At 42.5% G+C, this 25,151-nt stretch overlaps 1 protein-coding gene across 3 annotated transcripts in view; it reads right to left on the reverse strand.

Annotated features, from left to right (window-relative positions):
• Window positions 1-430: 430 nt before the first annotated feature.
• Window positions 431-25,151, reverse strand: part of evi5b (ecotropic viral integration site 5b) — a 34,819-nt gene continuing 10,098 nt past the window's right edge. The window contains exons 1-19 of one of the 3 annotated variants that reach the window (XM_083970238.1): window positions 24,349-24,456; window positions 21,735-21,924; window positions 19,419-19,643; window positions 19,222-19,296; window positions 18,964-19,089; window positions 18,700-18,843; window positions 17,912-18,001; window positions 17,521-17,618; window positions 16,864-16,924; window positions 16,700-16,753; window positions 15,550-15,582; window positions 14,329-14,481; window positions 13,324-13,455; window positions 12,745-12,885; window positions 12,463-12,621; window positions 12,006-12,152; window positions 11,427-11,522; window positions 5,928-6,023; window positions 431-2,326 (exon numbers count right to left, since the gene is read on the reverse strand). In XM_083970238.1, coding sequence (XP_083826364.1) covers window positions 2,063-2,326; window positions 5,928-6,023; window positions 11,427-11,522; window positions 12,006-12,152; window positions 12,463-12,621; window positions 12,745-12,885; window positions 13,324-13,455; window positions 14,329-14,481; window positions 15,550-15,582; window positions 16,700-16,753; window positions 16,864-16,924; window positions 17,521-17,618; window positions 17,912-18,001; window positions 18,700-18,843; window positions 18,964-19,089; window positions 19,222-19,296; window positions 19,419-19,643; window positions 21,735-21,924; window positions 24,349-24,362 — 2,298 coding nt within the window. In that variant the 5' untranslated portion in view covers window positions 24,363-24,456 and the 3' untranslated portion in view covers window positions 431-2,062. Of the gene's footprint in view, window positions 2,327-5,927; window positions 6,024-11,426; window positions 11,523-12,005; window positions 12,153-12,462; window positions 12,622-12,744; window positions 12,886-13,323; window positions 13,456-14,328; window positions 14,482-15,549; window positions 15,583-16,699; window positions 16,754-16,863; window positions 16,925-17,520; window positions 17,619-17,911; window positions 18,002-18,699; window positions 18,844-18,963; window positions 19,090-19,221; window positions 19,297-19,418; window positions 19,644-21,734; window positions 21,925-24,348; window positions 24,457-25,151 lie in introns of those variants that run through there. The other 2 variants (XM_083970237.1, XM_083970239.1) reach the window with 2 other exon arrangements.

Genomic DNA, 25,151 nt, shown 5'->3' on the forward strand with positions numbered 1-25,151 from the left:
ACCAGCAGCTTGTCATGATTTGAATAAACTATCACTGATTTTCCCCGAGCTGTAGAAAAAAAGCACATTCAACACCCACGAGCACAATCAATCACTGCAGTATAAACTTTAACACACTGGCCCTGATGGCCGATCATTTAAAAAAAATCACGCGTTCATTAGTATTTGGCATTTACACAAACCTGGTTAATCTTTCAGTGCCCGATGAGAGAGACGCTTTTTAAAATGTGGTTTTCTGCATGAAATGATTAGTAGTTGAGGCTCAGCTCTGAAAACCGCGAGAAATCACTTCCTGAAAGACTCAATCTAAGCAAAAAATCTTCACAGAGGAAGAAAGAGAAAAAAGACTGAACATCCCCCATGTGCTCACAGCCTTTGAGCCTGTGAGAGGAGGCTAGAGGTCTGACACATACAGACACACACACAGGGCCAGGAGTGTTTATCAAACATTTTATTATGAACTCATCAAACACACAACAATCTCATTTAGTCTCCAGAGTGTGCTGACTGCTCCATAGTGTTGCCATGTGTGTCCTTAACTGCACCGCAGACTCACAAAGTGCCATCAAGTGTTCCTCTCCCACCAAAACAACACAGGGTATCTAAAAGGGACATCATAATTACCCAATCAAGTCACAGCCTTTCTGTTTCCTGGAACTGACTCGTCCCATCACTGAATATAGGAGTTAGTGTTGTGTACGGACATTCAGAGAAATTCACTCTTTACACATCCAGGTCCTCTGCGCATGGAAGTGGAAGCGACTTGTGGATGAGTAGCGTTGCACGGCTTGGTGTTTGCTTTGGTGCCAACCCTAGATGTTAGAAAGGAAAAGTGTACAATCGTGCGTCGTCTTATCTCACTTTTCTCTCCCAGCTCGAGCTCCCCACGGCTGTCGATTTGTGATACCCAAAAACATATGATAGAGATTACTCAGTTTTGACTCATTGGTAGGTTACATGGGTTGCTCTGTATTGCTCATTTTGAAAGTGTAGTTGTGATGCTTTCAGGGAACTCTGAGCAACAAATCTGTCCTCTTCTGTCTCTGCTCATTATTCATGCAAGCTGACGCCTTCTAACCAGGAAACATCTTATTCTCTTAACAGGAATTCACCTCACTCATCTCAAAAAAACAACATCATTTGTCATTTGTGTTACCATATTAAACTAAAGTCCCTTTTTTTCTGTATTGTACAATATATTCTAAACGTCAGATATGCAATAGATACATATGTTCAAGTTCACAAGGAGTTGAGAAAAAAACAAAAAAACAAGGATAATACACATTTACATATCTACAAGTATTCAGATGTCACGATGAGCTTGTGATACACCAGCCCTGGTGAAAGGCACGTGGCACTGCTAAGGCCTAAAGGTTAGCGTGACCTCAGGTCAACCCTGGCTGATACAAGTGGCTTTGAAACCAGGCTCTGACCAAGCTCATCAAGACCCATACATATATATTTATATATACACACACACACACAGCACTCGTACAGTTCTGCCTCTGCATGACGGACACTTAGTAGTAACGGCATTAATACGCTGTTGACGTTCATTTATAAAACGCTTTAAAAGTATAAAAATACATCAGATGAAGTTGTGTAGTAGAGCATAAAATGTTTTATTGCACAGTCTCTTTCTCTGTGTTGTATCGACAGGGAGGGGGAGGTGGAGAGACAGACGGACAGACGGACCGCCTCTCCTCCCTCCTCCTCCTCCTCCTCCTGTCTCTGTGGTCCAGTAGAGTTTGATAACGTTCCACATTATTTTAATCTCTGCTCAGGTCCAGGCTGATGATCTGCCAGCTGTCAGGTGTTTGCTGCCCTCCAGAAGTTAACCCCAAAAAAAAAAAAACTACACATAGAGGTAAACAAAGACAAACTAAATCCAATAAGTGTGATTCTGGTGATATGAAATGTTGATGCATATCCTCTCTGAAATCCAGATCTCCAGCTCTAGACCTCTCCTCTGAAATGCTGGCTGGAAACACCCCCCCCTCCCCCTCCTGGTCGGTGGGTGCCGACAGCCTGTGTCCCGACTCTGGCAGCCAGCTCGGACCCGTCACACAGTGGTGGACTTGCTCTGAGGGACAGAGAGCCGCAGCGTCTCCCCGTCCTCCTCGTCGCTATCGCTGTCCCCGAGGTTGGGGTGCAGTCTGATCCGGCCGCTGCTGCTCTGCTGGGTGTCCTTGAGGGTGGGGTCCTTCACTGCATCTTCATCTGAAGACTGGTAAGACTCATCATCTCCTCCATAGTGATTGACGATGTGGATCCCATCAAAAGCGGGCTGACTGGCCAAGCCCCTCTGGCCTTTTAGGCAGCAAATCTGTGAGAGGAAGCAGAGGAGCGTTAGGACTGAAGCAATGTCTGTTTTCATCCTGCATGCAAACTGAGCAACACACATGTGTGTGACTCCCGAGGGAGAAAACAAGACTCTGACAGATGCAGTATGTTTATCAGGGCTTTGGCTGTCAGTGATACTGTAGACTTATCACTGACACAAACACAAACAGATGTTTGACAGATCTCACATGCAGCAATTTAACCAAAAACCTCAAGGAAATCATTTGGTAAGACAAAAAAAAAAACTTTGACCCAATTCCACACCACATACCAACAGGATATAGTCTGTACTGTATTAGGATTCTCATTCTTGATATTGAGAAATATAAGAGAGAGAAGATAAAAGAGAAGATGCCATTTTCTATATTTTGCTTTCAAACCATTAACAATTAATCAATAACTCTGCTTCTTCTGTTGTGTGTTATATGGTGGAGCAACAGTCATCACTGTGAACTCCAGAGCCAGTTTTCTGTCCACGCTGAGTAAAATTTACATTGTTACATTCACAGTGAGAATGTGTAACACACTCATACGTATGTAGTATGGATTTGGGACAAACCGGTTGTATATATATTTTTTTATTCTCTTAAAGGGATACTTCATCCAAAATCGACAATTCACCAATTTTCTATGCCAAGAAAGGGTTCGGAGAACTTTCGGAGTTATCAAAACGTTTTCGGAGTTCCTGGGGCGGTCCGGCCATACTGCTCGTCTGTACTGACCCAAGTGTCCTGAAGATGCGACACGAAAAAGTTGTTTGGAAAAAATGAATTTGATCTGTTTTTAGCCTTGTTGTAGTAGTAGCTCCTAGTGGCTGCGTGAGATTTGCTGTGAGATTTTCTTCTGTGTTTACATCATACATCCAATGGTTTACAAACATCAACAGAGCGGCTTCAGGACACTTGGGTCAGTACGGACTAGCAGTATATTTGGATGTTCCATAGTGTGTGTTTTGGATGATTCAAAGAGCTCTATTCGCCGCCATTATATGAAAATCCGTTGCCAGCTGTACCCCCCAGCTGTACCCCCCAGCTGTACCCCCCCCCCTCTCCCCTCTCCAAACCCTTCCTTGGCATGAGGATGAGTAGAAAATTGATGAATTATCGATTTTGGGTGAAGTATCCCTTTAAGGGGTTGTGTTTGTGACTGTTTGTGAAATGGTCTTGAATGTGTCCCACAGCAAGTGGCTCGGCTGTCCATCAGAGGTGGGAAGTGAACCCGACACCAGATCAACCAGCTCATCTTCACTCGCTGTGTCCTTCTGACGCTCCAAACGACCACAGCCACATCTGACTGTACAGGTTGTCTGTTAGTCCCATTTGATAGATCGGCATCTTCTTCACAAACACTAACTTGGACTTAAAGATGAACTAATGCTTCCTCCAGGTGAAAAGACTAAAAAACACGAGGACTGTGGATGGTTTGACTGGTGTGTTAGGTTGTCTTCTCCACCTCTGATGTGTAGCAGCGCACCATCACTTTGAGGACAGACTCCTGCCACCAATCCAACAGGATTACAGTGGGAGGGGGGCACAATGCTAATGAGATGAGGGTCAACACAAGGTCAGGCTTTAACCACGGGAGGTTACATGGGCACATCTGTAACAACCAACTCACCTGGAACGGCCTGCCAAGCAACAGACATGTAGGAAGAGATGCATTCAGAGGCCAGTTCAGAGCACGGTACACAATGCACACAGGAACAAAACTGTGCCTAGGGTTACCTGCACATGTCTAAATATGGGGGCTTCCTTCCTGACTGACAGCAACAGACCTTTACAGCTATATGATGCAGACGTCAATGCAGAGTGTGTGTGATGTGTGTGCATGTGAGGGGGCTGATGGTGGGACTTGTTTTTAGCCACTCAGGTTTGTCCAACGCAGCCACTTGAGTTCTCATGACTCATAGCAGAACAGACTGAGACCAGAATGACCACCAGGCAAAACCAGAAGAGACTTGTGACTGCAGCTTGATGTGACCACATTCTGAGTAGAGACAATGATGTTGTTCCTGTATATGACTCATCTTCAACTATGCTTAGAAAATGTACTCTTGATATCAACATTATTATACTGCTTTTTTTTTTTTTAATCGGTGCATGAATATTAGGGCCGGGCCGATATGCTTTTGTGCCGATCCGATTCTCTAACGATTTTTGGGTCCCGATTCGATTTAAATTGCAATTCTGATTAAACAAGATTCGATTTTACCAAGTATTGCAATTTTATACTTTCCTTAAAACAAGAGCAGGTTGAACCAAACACTTGACAATACATCATAAGTCATATTTACAAAAAACAATACACACATCACATCAGTTTGTCTGTTGTGTTCGTTTGTTCACATAGATATCTGTGAACAAACGAACACAACAGGCCGGTTTGACTTTGTCGAGTGTAATGGCACAGAATACATGATCGTACAATAAAGATTGGTCGTCCCCCAAAAAAAAAAAAAAAAAATTATTAAAAAACAAAAACCAAAAAAAAAAATTGATTCTCATATGAGGCAAGGCAAGGCAATTTTATTTGTATAGCCCGTTTTTACAAACAGTTTGTCTCAAAGGGCTTTACATGGCATCGTAACAACATCCTCTGTCCTTAGACCCTCACATCCACTGAGGAAAAACTCCATGGAAAACCCTTTTAACAGGAAAAAATCGGAGAAACCTCAGGGTGAGCAACAGAGGAGGGATCCCTCACCCAGGACGGGCAGACGTGCAATAGATGTTGTTACAGACAGAGAATATGAGAATCGATTTTTAAAAATCGCCAGAAAAAAATCGCAATTAATAAAAAAATAATTTTTTGGCCCAGCCCTAATGAATATCATGACAATTTCCACCTCTATTTTTTTTATCTTTTCATTTCTTTTCTTGAGGAAGTGCTGATTCAGGGCTCTGTGTGGGTCTGAGGCTGGGTCTCCATATTCAACCTTACAAACAAGACCACAACAAAACCTCTAATGCATGAGCCCCCTCCTCAGTTAATGACAGGATGGATCAGCTCCCTTCTTTCAGGGTTTGACTTTGATGCAAGAACCCCCCCCCCCCCCCCCCCCCCCCCCCACCCCCCCACCCCAAAAAAAAAAAAAAATCACAACAAATGATTAAGCATAACTGAAAACATGTTGCGTACAATACTATTAGCAAAAGAATATTTCTACATGCATACATACATACATGTATGTTGCGGTATATACAGTATCAGTACATATTCCTTTACTACAACTAACTTAAAGGATCAGATTTTACTTTCACTAATGTGCAGTTGTGATGTTTGATCTCTAAACATACACCTTTGTTACCTATCTGTTGCTCTCATCTGCGATGAGCTGAGTGAAACACTGTTGTACAAACATCTTGGGTCGTCACAAGAGCTGTGTTAGCTCCAAACAGGAAATCTCTGGGTGTAGTTAACACTTCTAATTTGTTAGCTTCAAAGAAAAAACATATCTGGGGGAATGTTGTGAAACTTCTGAGATGCTAGATGAAAAAAGACCCGACAACAACTAAGTTAGAATCAGAGTTAAATCGAGCCGGCCCGTTTCGTGAAGCTAGCTGGATTAACAGTGGACCTCTCACCTCGTGTTTGAGCTCTGCTATCTGGTCTTTGAGGTCGCGGATGTACTGGCTCGAGTCTGTGTGGTTCAGCTGGCCTTGGACCTTTCCTTCTTCTTTCTGTTGGTAGAGAAGACGAGTTCTTTAGAAAAATAAAACTGCACTCAGTGACAGAGACAGCTTTCCTACAGAGGAAGGTGACTAAACATCTTAGCATCATGTAAATTAATCGGCAGAGACTGAGTGGTTCAACATGGGACTGAGTGGAAAACGCTGCATACATTTAAAACACTAAGAGAGGAAATTTCAGTGACATCTTAATGCATACCCACTGATATTCACAGTTGTGAGCTGCTTGTCTAAAAAAGCAGCATGACGAAGTAGCCTGCATGTGTGAGTGAAGTGACAGATGTCAGAGGAAACACAAGACTGTCATTTGTGCTTGATTTCCTCCTCGGGCCCTGGGGACGAGGATGGTTGTTGTCTCTAACAGTTTAACAGCCCATGTGATGTTTACCTTCCTCACTGAAGACATCTGCATGCACTGGAGACAAACACTAACTTTTCTTTCAAAAACCTCAGCGACATCTCTTGAACGTGCCTGTTCTTAGTCTGAGACCAGTGATGGGTGCACAGAGGAGTTCAAACCACAAGCTGCAGCACAGATACACAAAAAGAGAGACAAAAAAAGAAAGACGGCGTACAGCAGGGGTTAGGCGTCAAGGTACAGAGGTGGACTGAGTGTTTTCTGGCTCACCAACACCTCAAAATACAGATGGGGTTTTTGATTCCTGTGGTGAGGCGCGGTAGAGTTCAGTGGGCCCCAGTGGGGTTTTTTTTTTTTCTTCACAAGGAGACGTATAAACATGTGAGATTAATCCAAATGTGTGTTGTTTTTGAGGTTTACACGCTTGAAAACAACACAACGATAAGGGGCAGGCAGTTAATAAGAGTTCCTCATGTGAATCACCAGGTGCCAGACTGTCGCAGAGGGTCTAAAACCTTTCAAAAAAGAAAGAAAAAGCAGAACATACTGTAGTAGTTTATGTTTAATTTGCTTACTGCACTGACATGATTTGAAGTGACCACCACAGACTAGGGGTGGTTATTGCCAAGGACCTCACAATACGATACGCATCACGATACTTGAGTCACGATACGATACGATATTGCGATATCCAAATTTTGTGATATATTGCGATATTCTACATAGTTCACTGAAAAATGTAAAAGGCATTATGCATCTTAAAATCCGAGTTGTATGTACATCAGATGACAGTGATAATTTATGGGACAAACTGAGTCAAAACAATGTAATTCAAATTATCCATGCCATTTTATACAATAGTACAAGTGCAAGTTACAACAACATATTTGCATGAACAACACACTGTCTGAGGTAGCAGTACAGTGACACCGCGCGGAGCAGAGGTGCGGAAGTCGTACCGGATTTACGCCTGAAACATGATTTATTATTTGAAAAAATATCGATATTGGGGGGCGTCGAGTGGAGCAGGAGGTTAAGCAGGCGCCCCATGTAGAGGCTACAGTCCTCAATCCCCCCTCTTTCTGTCTCTCTCAACTATACTATAATAAAGGCATCACTGCCAAAAAAATAAAAAATCGATATTTAAATTTTGAATATCGATATCGTATCGCGATATATTGCCATATCGATATTTTTGCCCACCCCTACCACAGACATCATCACAGCTTGGGCGGGTGAGCTCATAAGGGAAGTTTCCAAAAACTGCACTAGAATTTCCTCGGACAACACAAAGTGTTTTTTACACATTATGTCTCCATTGTAGTGGCGATGATGTGTGCTTTCTTCTGAATCTGTAGGATGTGTGAAGTCTCACAGCTGGTTAAGTTAAATCTGTCATGTGATCAAACTACACTATCAATCAGCTGCTTCTCAGTGAAGAGCAAATCTGATCAGTTAAATAAATCTACAATTATTTCCAAGAGATATTTGATGATGATAACATTCTAAGCTGCACCACAGATGCATGGCTTTAGTTTAGTTAAAAAACAAAAAAAACACATTTCCTACAATAACACGACAAGTACAAAATCAACATGATAATGCCACTTACAGTCTAAAACATTTCGTATAAATCTCTGAGCATGTAATAGAAACCTCAAAATAAACCATGCATGTCACCTTTGGTAAGAGTCTCTGCTTCAAGATGAGAAACCACTTCCTATCAGCTCAGAGACAGTGGCACTGTGGCGTTAAACAGAGGCCATGATTGTGGTAGTGAAAGAATCCTACATAAACCTTTCTAGAGATCTCAGTTTCACTGACAACGTTTTCCATCGCCACTCTGTGTTTGTTATCATCCCTCTGTATCATTCAATAAACCTCTGCAGCAACATCCGTGGAGTTACAAGAGGACGATCAAGTACAAGTCATCACCGCTTCACTCAAGTCTGCCACTGTTTGGAATTCTGCACTCAAAGTCAATCTGATCTCTGTGACCTCTGACCCCTCACATTAAGCTGCAAATCATCAACGTCATTATGCGTCACCTTCGCTTGCAAGGAGGGAAAGAAACTGATTTTTTTTTCTGCTCCTGACAGAACAAATAAGTCAATGCACAGACCACAGCTGCAAGAAGCATCTGAATCCTGTTGATAAAATAAAGCAAAGTTAAGAGCTTTATATATCGTCACACCCAACTGTGTTGATTTCATGTAGTCTAACGTGTGTGAAGGCGGTAGTGGTAAAGTTCTGGTGTTGCATGTTTTTGCTCTATCACTTAGTAACAAAACCTCAGACCACACAGTGTGATTGTGTAGCCTGTGAAGGGGAAGAGGGGGTGTTTTTGTTGTAGGTGTCAAACTTATAAATAGTCTGGGCCTGCAGCTTAGATCATGTCGAACACCTTAACACTCAGGAGCACATTTACAAAGACTACAGACCTGCAGCACTGACCCTGGGTCACAACTGTTTCCAACAGTGTCTGTAGCTCTGGCTTTGGTTTGATCATTGGCTCAGTTCAACTGATATTACACCCATGTCGGTGGCACTTAACTGAAGGCTCCTCCATGAGTTCAGCCTTCAACATAATTATATAGATTGATTTATTAATGTATAGCATTTGCCAACACTATTATAACCCTTGAAGACAAATATTGTTACAACTGTGTTAACTCAGTATTTTCTAATCTAATCTGTTCCTACAGCAGCATACACTAAGGAAAAGCTGTAACTATTGACAAATAATTAACAACTGTGTTTTATCTCATGTAAAATTTAAAATAAACATGGCATGTTCAAAAGATAGTGCGACCTCAGTGCATGAAAAGTGATTACAGCTGTGATTTTAAGGCTAATTAGTTGCACAAGGTCATGAAATTACATGTGAACACCACAGCTTTGAGTCTAATGCAGCGAGGCTCCACTAGGGATCAGCCTGAACTGAACTGTGTGACACAATAAAGACTGGAGAGGGTAAGAGAGCATCAGCAGACTGCAGCTGCAGCAGGAAGAGCCTCACAGCTCCTACCAGAAGGCTGACGGTGGCTGTCCATAACAATGAGTGCCACTGGTTTGTTCTGACGCAACAGTGGTTGATATTTATATAATCACTGCTTCTATCTTGTGATCTGGCGTGTTATTCATACACTCATATTCATTATGTTCAACAAAATAACACTGGAAAATTCTCAGGTATTGTTTTATATGATCAGATCATGTGTGGGCGCAGTGCCAAGCCAGACTGGGACAGTCACTTGTGATGCGACAAAAAGGTCTCTTGACTCATCTAATAACATGAATTTGTCCAATTTCTTCAGAGCTGCTCATAGTACTGGAATAATTCCAATAAAGTGTAATGACAAATATTATTAATAGACCTGGAAACAACAGAATTTAACAACACTATGTTACGTCCACCTCCTGTGATGTCACCAGTTTACACCCAAATACTTTGCAATTTCAAGTACTGTATTGGAAATTCACATTTATCCCCTACAGTTTATATAAACCACAATTATCTTCCTGTTACTCTTACTTAATAAAAAATGCCGTGTTTCAACACTAAACCAATCTGAAGATTTTTTTTAAAGATTATCTCATCTGTTATCACCCACTACTGTTGAGTGTTGGTGCTGTGAGAACAGGCCTGTATTTGTTTTGGTCACCCTTGTTGTGTGTAACGTTACATTTGTTTGGGGATAAATACTGATTTCTTAACTCCTGTTCGTTGACGGTGTATGTGTATGAGCTTCACTTAATGTTCTTGTGACTGAGAGTCTTCTTTGCATTCCCAAAATATTTAATATTTGCTAAAAAAAATATTTCCAGCTATGAAATACAACACTCTGGGAAACAAAATGATGAGTTAAACCGTAAAGATAAACCTTGTCAATCACTCTTTGTTGATTGAAGGTTTGAAATATGTGTGGAAAAATGCTGAAACTCTGCTGTGAGGCAGATTTGAGCTTCTACTGTTCATAAAACAAGGAGACACTCATTCTGCACACAGGATCAGTGTGTATGCATTTCTCTGTAAGATTACAAATTCATGACTAACCAAGTAGTGGTTGGGAAATATATAACCAAGTTTATCTGCTATATACGGACTGTGTGGGCATGAATTGAATCAGATTCAACACTAGTGTCTCCATGGCAACATGTTTAAACAAGCCACTGACTGCTATCAGATTCAGAGGCTCAAACTGTGTGTTTTGTTACTGATCATTCTGCCTTGTGCTTTCAGACTCAACTTCGTCGGTCACCCACTTCTAGGGAGAGAAGCCACAGAGGTAAGTTATGATGTCGTAATTATTCTAAGGCGACTCTGTAGCCCTAAAAGCTTTATAGAAATCAATAATTGTTGATTGTTAATCTTCTTCTCCAGCTCTTTTTGTTTGGCCTAGTTGATCCAAAAAAGGCAGCGTCTCCTCGCTCACCTGGAGGCGGCTCATTGGGTGTTTAGTGACCCACCTGTCCACTGTAAAGTCTGTGGCCGCTTAAAGCAGCAGTGAAACTAATTTTCTCCAGCGTCTAACAGAGGCAGCAGCCAAGTAGGAGGAGCGTGCGGCACTGTGAGTCTCAAGACGGTGGCAGCTTTCAAACTACTGCTAAAAAGCAGCTAACATGAGTAGAATCATTTTCCCATAGTGTCCTGTGTGAGAAGAACAGGTCCCATGGCAACACATTAAAGATGTGGTGGCAAGGGGGAAAAATAAAATTGAGATGGGATGTGATAAAAAATGATAGATTTTGTTGTGAAGCCACATCGCCCAGATCTACTGTGAATGTTTGAGTGATGTAACTAAGGATCTCATTATATTTCAATACACGTTCATGCTGAAACTGAGGTTAGTCTTAGGTCTTCTTCCTTTTTCTTGCCACTGTAAATTTGGTAGTCGAGGGCTGGAGTCATAGAAACTCAGTGTGTGTGTGTGTGTGTGTGTGTGTGTGTGTGTGTGTGTGTGTGTGTGTGTGTGTGTGTGTGTGTGTGTGTGTGTGTCTGTGTGTGTGTGTGTGTCTGCACGCTGGGACTTTACCTCAATCTCAAGCTCTGAGATCTGTTGCTGGAGTTCAGCCATAGCAGCGATGTTGTCAGCTTCCCTCAGCCTCACTGCCATCACCTCCTCTTTACTCTACAGACAAACAAACCAGACAAAGCTCTCAGGCAACAGCGAAGGCAGCTAAAGACGTTACGTTAGCTAAAGACAACAAGGCATCAAGAACATTTGTCTATTTTCTAAATTTGGGTGAGTAAATTTGCAGGGGGGAATTCCTACGAAGTGGGGGAGTCTAAACAGAGTGTACAGCAGAAATCTAGCACCATCAGTGCTGCTGAGATATAATCACAAAAAGCTTCCTCCTGGACCTGGAAACTGTCACGACAGGAGGCAACAGACCAGATTTTATAACATCACAAGGTTTTATAGCAGAGTCAGATGAGGAGACTTCACACCATCTGACCTTATTTCTCTACATAGATATGAATATGCAAGTTGACATAAACATTGAGTGTTCAGGGGTTTTACTGCAGATCCTACGCCACAACAGAGCTGCAGTGGTTTGTCTCCGTGCGCCGACTGTTGTGTTGTAGCTCGGCAACAGATGTACACACTTACCTTGCATTCAATCTCAGCTTGCCTCCGCTTGATCTCTTGCAGTTGCGTGTTAAGGTCTTTGTTTTGCGTCGTCAGTTTTTGCACACGGTCCTGGAGACAGCGACCCTCCTGCTCCGCCCGCCGCTGGTGGTTGCTGTGAATCTGACTCTGTGGGAGCAAAAGTGTTGGATTTAAATGAGAGTTTACTTTACTGTGACATTTACAACATTTTCAGATGTATCCAAACACAAATGTGGTGATTGGTGACGTTGTTGCTTCACACTGAAGTTTGTCAGTTGTCTGATCAGTAGATGACTGCTGCCACCTGAAGGCCACTGTGTGATAATGCAGGTAGAAGTCACTCTTCAGCTTTTTACTGTTTACTAGACGGACTGTGCATCCACCTCGACTACTGCAACATACCTTTATCTTTTCTGTGACTGAATAATTTAATTTGAAAGCTGATGTGATCCCTGACCTGCGTCTCCAGCTCCAGGATCCTCTGCCGAGACTCTCTCAGCTCCGCCTGCGCCTCGGCCTCTCGCAGCCTCACGCTCATCAGCTCGTCCTGCAGCTCGCTCAAGGTGTTCTTCTTGGGGCTGTCCTTCCAGCGACCAGTAGTGCGTCCCAAGTGACGCTGGGGAGATGTGTCGGAGTTGTGTAAGTCAAGAACATTTCTCATTATTTACTAAATGGACGGTGAAGCTTTCAGTTTTTCTTTTCCATTTCACAGACTTTGTTGTGAAACGTTGGCCCTCACCTGCCAGTGCTCCTCCAGGTCTCGGACCTGCTGCCTCAGCTCCTTCAGGCCAGTCACAGCTTCTGCTTCCCTCAGCTTCACACCAATCAGCTCCTCTTGTAGTCGTGCCACATTGGTGTCATCTGGTAGGGACGTGTTCCTCTGAGGAAGGCGTGTAAGAAAAGTACGTTTTAAACATACAGTGATGGGGCAATTTTTGAGATTAAAGCTGGGGTAGGCAGGATGTGTTTTCCTCGTATCTTTGACCAATCAAACCTATTCTTGCCTAGGGGTTCCTGATTGGTTGAAGTCCTACTCTGTCCTTACAAATCGGGAGGACAGAGTAGGGCCAGCCCCTCAACCATTCAGGAACCCTCAGACCACAACAGATTTGATTGTACAAAGATACTGGGAGCTGTAGGCTTTTCAGGCTGCTGCATAGAGAGACATAGAGAAACACTGTGATTGCCCCAAACACACAGACCTTTCCTCACTGATAGCTGAATGGGAAAACACAATGTTCTTTGTTAATGAAGTTAATATTTTGTTTCTAAAACAAATCCTGTCTACCCCAGCTTTAAGGCAGAGCAGTAAACTCACCTTTTCCATATCGAGGATCTTGTCTTGCATCTCCTTGAGTGCACACTGGGACTCTGCCTCCTTCAGTCGGGCCTGTACAAGCTCTCTCTCCAGCTGCAGGACGGCCTCCTCAGAGTAGCGAGGGACTCCCTTCTACAACCGACAGCACAGGTGAGTGAGCAGAGACCGACACGACGGACGGGGTGACAGATATCGACACCTGCGTCCCCCTCCCCACAAATCAAACACAAAACATTCAACTTTCAAAATGAACACGAGTCCTTGTAAGAAATGCCTATTTGTATGTGTTTGTGTGGTGTGGTGTGGTGTGGGAGAAATTCACAATACTCCTCAAATGCCTCTTCACACACGAAGAATTCAGCTGGTATCAAACGTTCTGTCTTTCACTTGCACATAAATAATTCAGGACCGCTCAGCGTTAAGCAAGACAGCAAATTATGTAAAACACGATAATGTCTGCACATTACCATCTGGACTCCAACCATCAATAATTAAGAATGCTAGGTCAAGAGAAATGTCATGTGAACAGGAGGCCAAGTGTGAAATCTACCAGCCTGGGAGACAACTGCTTACAAATTCATTCACTCATGACTGTAAACGGTGGCTGAACCGTCTTGCTCTCCATGTCCCAATTTGAGTTCATGCATGCCAAAACGTATCATTACCCAAAGCCGATGTGCTAAGTGAGAAAAGCTCTCCTCAGCCACCGCTTGGATTTTGTTGCTAGGTGATATGAGCCAGCACGGCAGGGGAGACAGAAAAAACCGTGACACGTTCGATCTCTGATGAAAACGCGTTCTTACTGGTCCAGCTGTCAGTGCACCGCATAATTGTAAAATGCTCAGCCTGAGGTTTTTCTGGCACAGCACGTCACAAACTGATTGGGGGAAACATCCCAGTGTGAATGTCCCAGCTCCTGTCACAGACTCGGCAGGATGTGAGGATAAGCCTGGGATGTAATCACCACTGCGTCCTGCCAACTGGGGACTCTGTGGCCCTCCTTACCGCTTGTGGCTGCTGCTGCGGTTGCAGCTGCGCGATGGTTTTCATGGCTTGCTCCAGCTGAGCACTGGCCTCCTCGCTCTGCTGTTTGACCGTGGCCAGCTCCCGCTTGACCAGGTAGTTCTCCTCTGCCTCCTGAGCTCGAGTCACTTGTCCCTTGGGACATAACCAACCAGGGAGGGAGTGAAGTGAGCATGGAAAAAAGTGAAACCAGTGGAGTGGGTGGGCAAAATCAGAAGAGAAGACGAGGGGTTTTGAAAGGACATGCTTGTTCAAAATCTAACAAGGCGGGATTTACATTTTGATTCTTTTGCTTTCTTAAAGGGATAGTTCAACATTTTGGCAAATTCTCCTATTTCTATAATCACTATAGTGATAGGAGTAGGTTCATTACCTTTAATTATCGATCAGCAGGGCAGAGACGTGAGCTGCTTAGCGAACACAATGGAGGTGAACGGTACAGGTCCCCTGTCCCTCATCAAATCATCAAATACACAATCCAACAACCCCAAAACACTTCAGTGGAGAAGTTGTGACCTGCACATTCACCACGCTATGAAATAATCATGTATAATTATGTAACATTATGACACATGAAGCAAATACTGAGAACTACTTGCGCTTTTGAAGTCACTCCACCCTGCAGCCGTGCCTGGAATGTAGTATTTGGCTATACATTTGCCTTGAAAACAACTCCGTCTCGTAACGTTACGTGATTATTTCATAGTGTGGCGAATGTGCAGGTCACAGCTTCTCCACGAAAGCATTTTGAAGTTGTTGGATTATGTTTTTGATGAGTTTTGAGGGACAGGGGACCTGTACCATTCACCTCCATTGTGTTTGCTGAGAAGCTTGTGTCTCTGCCCCGCAGATCTCAAAACAACATGCACTGATAATTAAAGGTAATGAACCTACTCTTATGACTAAAGGGATTATGGCAATAAGCAAATTTGCCAAAATGTTGAACTATCCCTTTAAGCATGATCTACAGTATGAGTCTCTTATTTCATCTGTCATGCCAGAATGTGGAACTGCATGCACATATTCAAAGTTATTAGTTGTCAGATATTATAATCTGGTTTTGTTCTATATTTATTATAATTCATTAGATTAATTTTTTCTCCGTCCTTCATTGTGCTAATTGCATGCAATACTACGAGAGGTAGGAAAAAGAGGGAGGGAGCAACGTAAGTAATAAAGGCAAAGAGAAAATAAGGAATATACCTGGATCAATCTATCTGCCAAGGAAGCACTTTCCTACAAAACAGAAATATCAACAGGAGACAGTAGAGAGAAAGAGACAATCCAGAGGACAGATTAAAGCACACACAAGAACAATTGATTTTTTTTAGAGAAGAAATGCAATGTTCATTTTCTCACTTGAAATATTTGTTTACAGACTCGAGCATGATGTTTACGTTCAGGGGTAGAAAAGGAACATTGCATGCAGGTGTGGTGAAAAGGTGCAAATGAGCTGGTGGAGAAGTGAAGACTGAGGCAGTGCTGATAACACAGTGAAAGGTTTCAGACAGGAAACGGCGCAAGACAGCTCTAGTTCAAGTAGAGAGTGAGGTACGGTAGCACAGCACACATTCACAGAGTTAGACAGCGACGTGCTGTTTAAGTGAACAGAAGAACCGGGCTTTGATGTAGCTTATCAAAGCTTTTTGAACGGTTTCAGTAAGTGAAGAGTTAAAAGGGTTCCTGGGAGTTAAGTGACAGTCTCATCAGAGAGCAGCAGCCTCAAGCTGGTTTTAAATATCGGAGTTCGATCGGACCACAGTGTTTCTCCCTGCAGACAAGTGCAGTGTAGCAGACACCCTTGTTATCATGGCAGACCTCATGCATGGTGCCTTTACCTGGCAGCAGTCGGCCCATTCAGAGAGACACAAACAGGTGCAGAACGATACAAATGGTGCAATTGTCATGCAGTGTTTTGTATCAGCTTGAACTGCATCAAGCTGCCACTTTCACATTCCAGACAAGCTTGTTTGTTAACAGTCTCAGGCTCCAGTTAGTGATGTCTGGTGAATTTTCAAATGTCGCTACAGTACATGAAGTTATTCAAGCCACCCAGAGCGTCACCATGACACAAAGACAACTTCAAATACAAAATCCAGCTTCTGTTTCTGATAGAAGCTTCCTCTACAATCAGAACATTTACTGTACCAGTCCACAGTGGTTTATCTTGTAAACTTTCAGCTAACACAGCCCTGTTAGTGAAAGACAAGACTCCACCATTAGGAGGAGATGCATGGTGTATGAACGCACACAGCCGGATGGGTTAATGTAATGTCGATGAGCGGGGAATGGGAGTGTGAAAGTGGTTTGTTCGGTGACCTTTGACACCTTTAACAAACACCGATGCACTCACTTTCTCTAGTGTGTCTATCCTCTGCTTCAGGAGCCTGTTCTCTGTCCGCAGCCTCTGCACAACAAGGAATTGCAAAAGCGCGTAAAGATAATGCATCACAATCACCGTGGTTAAGCCTTCTTCATCATAGTTCACATTTATGATAATTCACAATGTCCATTTACCTTTATCTCCACCTGCTCCTCCATCTCTTTAGTTTTGATTGTAGTGTATTCTTTCTCTAATCTGAAAAAAACATAAAGCGACTCATTGAAGACAATACTAGTGTTGCTTATTGAATAGCAATCTACTGAAGTCTGTGCAGTGTGGGCTGAACTACTGACAAAAAGAACAGTAATAAAAACAACTCAAACATTAAAACATACATTTCAAACAAATTTCTTTGGAGGATCTCTTTCATCTCAAGCTCAACTGATGGATTTTAGATAACATTAACATATATTAACCATAATAAGGTTTAATATTAACAATAACAACAACACTTGTTACTATTATCATTCCTATTATCATTACCATCGTCAGCATCGTTATTTATTTGTCTATTTTAATAGCATCTGTAAAATACAACAAGGCCAATCAAGGTTAAAACTTTTGGGTCTAAAATATAAAAATTTTAACATCAAAAACTTCTATTGAACTCCATAGAAACGTTTGCAGTTATGGCTGAAATGTCCATTGTTTGAGTTGGTAAAGTAAATGATGGAACCTGAACAATAAAGACTTGTGAGGTACAGTGAGATGGGCCATTCGCATGTGAGAAATAAATGCATGAACAAAAAAGAGAGAGTGATACGTAGTGAGGACACAATAGCTGTGCTTACTTTTTCATCTTCTTGGCATTGTACTTGACTTGATAAGCAGCCTGGATGACCTTGTCTGGTCCACTGTCAAACTGGCGTGGGATGACTCTCTGAAAGTGCTGGAATACAGTAAGGAAACAGAGTCAGAATAAGTTCCACACACCCACAACACACACACCCAGCGACTTTCAAACAACCGTGCACACACTCAAGTCCCAGGCAGGTGTTTGTCTGACCACAAAGCACTTTTGCAAATGTCATCATGTGCGCAAGTACAACTTGGGAGGATACATGTATCAATTAACTAGGTGTGGTGGAGGTTTCTCCCTAGAGGGAGCAGCACATTTTACAGCAGAAATCTGAGCTGCTTGAAGGACAAGTTACGTGATATCATGGTCATGGTGATATTTACCTGTAACATTCCCTCCATGTCGAGCTGGATGAGCTCAGTATGATTCATCTGAAGGATTGCAAGTCCCACTCGGAAAACGATCTCTAGCCCCTGAGGAGAGAGATCACCAGTGGTCACCGAGGAGTCGTCTTTAGAAAGATCTTTGAGAACCAGGGTGGGTGAAATATGTTTATAGAGTAAGAATTCAAGTTTTGTCACAACAGGTCTGAGGGGAAGGTTGAAAAAACTCACAGTGACAATTACAACTGCTCTGACATGTTTCTGTTCTCTCCAGCAGGTGGCACTAATGGATAAGGTAGCCATGACAACATAATCAAATTTTGTTTGATTTTTAATTTATACTGTATGTAATAAGTCTTTGTAGTAGAATAAAAGTTAGCCTTGCATCTTTTTAAGTGGAAAAGGGTCATATTCAACAACATAAAAACCACAAAGTAGTTAAGAATAAAAAATAAAGTCATGAAAGTATTTCCGATAGAAAGTGATCACTTGAGTATTGTGGAACCTCAAAAAATACAAATTCTCTATAGATTAATAGGTCTAGGGGCGTCGTATAGCTCAGTGGGTTGAGCAGACACCCCATATGCAGAGGCTACAGTCCTCACTGCAGACGGCCCTGGTTTGAATCCCGAATCTGGTGGCCCTTTACTGCATGTCATCTCTCTCCCCATTTCCTGTCTCTCTCAACTATCAATTATAGGCAAAACCCCCCCAAAAATACATTGAAAAGAAAAAGATTAATACATTTAAGTGGACACAGGACATCAGCCAGTTTCCTTTTCACTGACCTCACACATGAAGATATCAAAGATTCTTGTGGCGACGGGCAGAGGGAAGGAGGTGAGGAAGATAGTGAGGAACCATGAGGAGGCATACATGGAGGTGTGAAAGCTCTGAGCCTGGAAGTGTATGTGCAGCTCTGGAAGTTGCTCCTGTGAGGGGAAGATCCAATTTAAACGGATTCAAACCTTTACTACTGTACACGTCTACATTTTGTCAAACTGTTAAAATCCCAGCCAGCACCTTTACAATACAGAGTGTGAGGTTTCTACCTGGATCATGACCTCAAACTGGTACATGCAGAGTCCCAGCTCGGCCATGCTGGGTTTGAAGAGCTCTCGTAACCTGTAGTCTTGCATCAACTTGACAAACACACAGAAAGCCTCTTCTTCAGGCATCTGGAGAAAAACAACAACATGAAGGTTAAACCTCAACATGTGTCTTGTTGTTCACTCACACATGATAAACATGTTGCTGGAAGCTGGTGAATCAGTGTGTTTGTACAACATGTGGTGAAGATGGATTATTACCTGCATGAGCAGCAGTCCTACAATGAAGGCACTCCCCTGACAATAGCCAACCTCGCGGTCCACCAGAGAATACGCCTGAGGTAGGAAGAATTAGCTCTGGATGAGTCTCAGTGACTGGACACAAGTTTCTCCACTTTGGATTTCCTCAGGTCATCTTCTTACATGGAGGTGCCTCCGAACCATAAACCAGGACTTACCTTCATGACATTGAAGAGCACTTCCTGGCCCAAGCTGTCCTTCTCCTTGAAGAATTCATGTTCAGGATAAGTGCGGGCGATGTCTCTGCGAATCAGCTTTTCACAGGGTGACGTCATCTTCAGGAGTTCCGAGTATTGATCCTTGATGGGCATATTTTGGGCGTTGCACAACAGCTGCCACACTATTGCCCGAAAGTGGTGAGGAATCCCTTTCCTGACAAGGTCCTGTGGTGAAGGAAAAATAAAAGCATACTTTGTGAAACTGATATTAATCTAGTTGATTGTTTAAGACATTGACAAGGTTTTTAGAAGGACACGTGAAGGTAAGGCCGATAAGTGTATAAGTGTAAGATAACAGACAAGCCACATGTAGGGACAACTCTGGCTTACTTTGCCCTCTAGTACTTATTTTTTTCATTTTAACACAGCAAACATAGTCATAGTCATGATTTGATGTCCACTGGCTAATACAACCTTGTCTGTGGGGCACTTGCTGCTGCGATTTGTTTCCATACATTTCTGCTGATACAATTTGATTAAGCAATTTCCTGTGCTGACAGGGAACACTGGTCTTTCCTGCTGTGATGGGAGTGTGTGTGGCTGTGGCTGTGTGTGTATGTGTGTAAGTGTGTGTGTGTGCATCTGGTCGGTGCAGGGTGCATCTGGAGCAGAGGTCCACCCACACGGGCTTTCAGCAGGGGGATCCCTCCCCCTCTCAGAGGTTAGATAAGACAAACCGAGCTTTGTGCTGGAACAATGCACTGTCTCATATCTGAACTATCTGTGAGTGAAAGCTGCTTTTTGCTTTCTAAAATGCGTGTTATGAGTCTACATTTAATCTCTAATTTCATTTAGCTCTCACTTGGTCAGTAGAAGGTCTTGATGAAATGTTAAGTACAGAAAACATGAACACATCATGGGTTTTGCTGACAGGCAAAGAAAACTCAAGGTTCCTTCCTTTATACACCAGAAGCTGGGTCCCCCTCTCTCTCTCACGCTCTCTCAAAGCTAAGAGGAAGAAAACGTTGAATCTGCAGAGGCCTCAGCAGTTATGATTAATATGCAGACTGGTTTCACCCAGCTGGTCATTACTACTTCTGTTAAATTACATAGTAACACCCATGCATGTTCACTGGTCCTTTGCAACACTTCCCCATTTACACATGCAGCAACAAGAAACACTTTCATGCAGCAGAAATTCCATTAAGCGCATTTTTGGTATGTGAATGAATTACAAGCAATGGGGTTAAAAGTAATTTAGGTGATTATAATAATATAATACACTTTATCAAAATCAGAGCAAATCCTCCTCCACACTGAATAAGATGCTCTAGATCCAACCATTTTATTGTTGCCATGACAAATATCGAGTATTTCTCCAGGACTGTATACATGTATACAACCCTTAAAGTACAACAGACTCAGAGTAAGGCATAACTATGGCCAGTTTAGGGTGTTACTATGACTGTAGAGGTGTGGGTGGTTATTTAAAAGCTCAAAAATGAATGGACCAATCAGATGCTTCATGTTTTAGTGCAACGTTTGAGTTATTCAGGTGGCATGGCATCAAGTCCCAACATCCTGCGTTCAGTAAACTGAGCAGTGATTACGGTTTCCTTGCTGAGTCACTTCCACAACTTATGGCTGTTGTCAGGTGGCCCAACACGGCACTGTGCAGAATTTTTATGGTTTTTGTGGTCACGGTGTTGACACAAATTCTCACTGTGCATGTGCAGTTTAAATCTGACTACCGCTGACTGAGACTGGGCATAGGGTTATCACAAGACTTCAGAGAGTAACTGTAGAAACAAGGAACCTAAAATTAGCTTCAAATGTCAGGAACCAAAATAACAAGATCGGGGACAACACTACAGGGTCACTTAGGACAAAGATAGCCTTAGAAATTGTTTCTGGACTGAGTAAACATTCAAACAGATATGGCCATTGTAGCATTCAGACCAGAGGTTTATACAAATGACTGTGAAACACGTGTATCACAAATGAGACAGAGCAGCCTAGATTGTAACTTTTCTTTAGTGTTTCAAGTCGTTTTACTGCAGGAAAATATCAAGGGAGCTCCTCACTCTTTTCTTTGGGACCAGGGATACTGTTATTCTTATCAACCAGGCAATTATCTGAAAGGCAGACCAAAATAAATGTCTAAAATTACAACTCCACAGCCTAACCTCCTCTTCAGCAGCAGGGTCAAATGTGTCTCAGTAAGCTCTTAATGCAGTCATGTTTCAGTAAGCTCTTAAGCGTGTCTGCACAAGACTCGGCCGTCACTTCGCAGGTAGTCATGTGCGCTGGTCTCACCTTGAGCAGCTTCTCTTTCTTCTTGCGCACCTCCTCCCACTCATTGACAATTCGCCCCCAGAGAATCCACGAGTCCTCCTCCAGGTGGGAGAGGTTGGAGGAGGCAGAGGAGCTGGACACCAAGGAGGAGCCGCTGTTGCGCCTGGAGCCGTTCATGGAGCGCAGTGACTTGGTGTCCGTCTCCAACAGCCTGTGGTCAAGTTAAGAGATAGGAAGTACCGTTAAGATTTAAATAGCTGAATAGACACAAGACAACATTTTTTTGTGAAGTCCACTACAAAGAAACATTTGTTTCAAAAGATCTAATTTATGCCCCTTTTCTCAACTAATCCTAATCAAGAGTATATAATTAAGAACTGACAACAATAGTTGAATCCTTTACTAAAAAAATGTAAGAAAGATATAGTAATGTCAGTAACTACATTGGTGTACTCTTTACAAGGTTTTTACAGTGTTTTTATATGCGAATTGATACAGCGTGTCACAAAGCCTACCTGCATGGAGGAATACTGAGTGAGCTGGTTAGTTCGAGATAAACTAATCACTACTCCGACCAGCTGATGCATTGTAAATTTTTACTTTATATCGCACTCTTGAACTGGTGTATTATTTTGAGATTGGATTTCTCGTAGTCAGCGAAAATACACTGATTAATTGTCCCCATTTACAACAGTACACTGCCTGTGTCTCGGTGCAGCACGATGTGCTGGTATTTCTCAGTGGGGGGGGGGGCTTTCTACTGCAGATATTTTATTTGGTGGCCATTTGTACCTCATACAACACCACTTTAAAAAAAACTGAACTATCCCTTTAATTATTTTTTACCTTTAACTGTAACACACCGACTAAAAATGTTGGTGCATCATGGTCCCTGTTGGTGCTTTGAAATCTCATTAAAAGTATTAATATAGGCTTCATTTAAACAGCACAAGAGCAGGCGCACTCCATGGTCTGAACATCAGTACATCAAAGTAACATCTTGATAAAAATGTGCAGCTGCAATGCAGGACCATCACAACAATTAGAGTCCTTGTTGGAGTGGCATAGTGGCCTATTGGTAAATACACAAACCATACAACTAGTGATTTTGGCTCGTGACCACTGTTGCTATCTGCTACATCTTGAATCAGTGCCAGACAATGTGCAAGCTGTTTAGGCAAACAGACATATCGCATCTAGTACTGAAACCCAAAGCCACTCACATTTCTAGGGCACTGCTAAAAATGAAAGAGTATTTAGGATTCATGACTGAGAAACGACATGCTGCTTTATAACAGCAACTGGCTGTCAGAGTTTAGCAAACAATTAGCAAACAATCCCCCTCAAGAGATGAGTCTAAAAATTGTCAAAACTGTTTAACAGCTGTTGTCTGATGTTTATCAGCAGCAGCCATCAGCTGTCATGGTGTGATCATAAACAGCTACATTCTTAATCCATGAAAAAACCCCATCACTCAAATTGTCACAGTAACAACCAGTCAAATACTCATATTAAAAACAGTAGCCTTGTATTCAGACTGAAAGACTGTACAAAAGGGATCTAAAACACTTGTACTTTTTTTTTTAACCTCTGCTGCGAGTACTTGTACTTAATGTGTGGTTGTAGGAATGTGTATTATTGTGTTGGGTATGTCTGTCTGTGGTATGTAGGGATGCGTGGATCGTTGTTTTGCACCTGCACTTTTGATGTCCTTCCGCAACGAAGTTCCTAACGGAATAATAAAGTACTTTTGAATTGAATTGAGTTGAAAATGAGAGCTGGCATTCATTGAAATTCTACTGGCAGCCGTTTTAAGTGGACAAAAAAAAAAAAGCCATGGTCAGCATAGGAAGTGGCTGGCTGGGGATGAAAACACAAGCAATATGTTTTTCAGCAAGTTAATCTTGCACTGTAACGCTCTTATCAGTTTGCCGCTGAGGTAACTAAAAGCGTGACCTGATCAGGGATCAGTGTGCAGAGAAAAGAAGCAGTGACTGCCAACCTGCGCTGCAAAGAGGGGCTCATGACAGACACACAAAGGCTCAGACACCTGATCTCGGAAAAAGGCCGCGGCCTTTGCACCGGAGCCTGTGACGCTGCACAGCATACTCCCAGAATGGCTAGGGTTACAGCCAAATTTGGGTCGAGAGGGAGGGAGTGAAATGGATGTCCAGAAAGACCAGCTAGCAGGAGACCTCTTTTGCTTTTATGTAGCTCTGGCATGGAGCTAAAAATGTGAATAAAAGGTAAATCTTTTAGCAAGAGTTTAGCAGCCATTGTTGTTGTTTTTTCCAAGCATTTTGTCAGCCTGTCACATCTAGTCACTCAATGCAGTATCAGCTTGTGCTAAACACGAGCCTGTTACAGCTCTGCTAATAATTCACTAGTAGTCAAACACAAGTCTGAGGCTTTAAGAAAACAAAAATAGAAAAACCTTAGGTTAACTGATTTTGATTAAAGAATAATTGAGGCGATTAAAATGAAAATCCGAGTAAAGTTTGAGCTAAAAACACAAAAAGCCAAACAATTAGAAGCACGTCCTCTTTAAAGAGTGTGACAGTTAAAACGTCATCATGACCCCATTTCTCAGTTCATTACGGCAGCAGGTTAAACCATGAAATACTATAAACCTTACCAAGAGAAACTCATGATGTTCTCCTCATGTCTCTGGTTTCTACAAAGTCTGGCGCAGTAGCATGTCTGATTCACAGATCGCAGCAGCGCAGGGCTTCCTCGTCTATGTGACGCTACTCACTGCTTGAGCTCTTTATCTGCTCTGCAGGGTACAAAGGCCTCAGCAAACACACAAACACTTGGCAAGCGAGTACATGATGCATCACAGTATCTGTGACACATTAAAGGACAATTCCAGGCAAATTCAACCTGGGGTTATAGTTTCCTAATATTTTAGGTCTAAAAGAGAATGAATCTGAAGATTTTCTTTTTAATCTCTCCTGTTACTGTATGCAGTGGTTGTGTCTGTCCCCGCATCGCCATGGGAGTGGATGGATCTTAGGCTGTTGAGGCTGTTTACATCCCACAAAACCGCAAGACAGACAGCATCAGATGGCTATTCAAACATACACCAAGGGGTTTGTTTCCTTCAAGAAAGCCGACATGTTTGTAAACGGAGCTGTAATACAAAGTCTCGTGTGAGAGTCAAGTCACAACGTCTTCGTAGCAGTGAGAGTAAGTCTGTCTGTTGTTTATTCTGCCTGTAAACATACTGAGCGCGTCAACTTGACTCTCGCGCGAGACTTTGTATTACAGCTCCGTTTACAAACATGTCGGATTTCTTGAAGTAAAAGGACAAATGAAAAAGTCAGCACTCCCTATTACGTGTATGACGCTTGCATTTAATTGCGCAAAGCAGTAGAAAAAACTTAGGCCATCTTCAGTGTTGTGGACACAATCGGGGGCGTGTTCAATCATAAATGC

The sequence above is a fragment of the Trachurus trachurus genome, assembly GCF_905171665.1.
Source record: "Trachurus trachurus genome assembly, chromosome: 4".
NCBI lineage: Eukaryota > Metazoa > Chordata > Actinopteri > Carangiformes > Carangidae > Trachurus > Trachurus trachurus.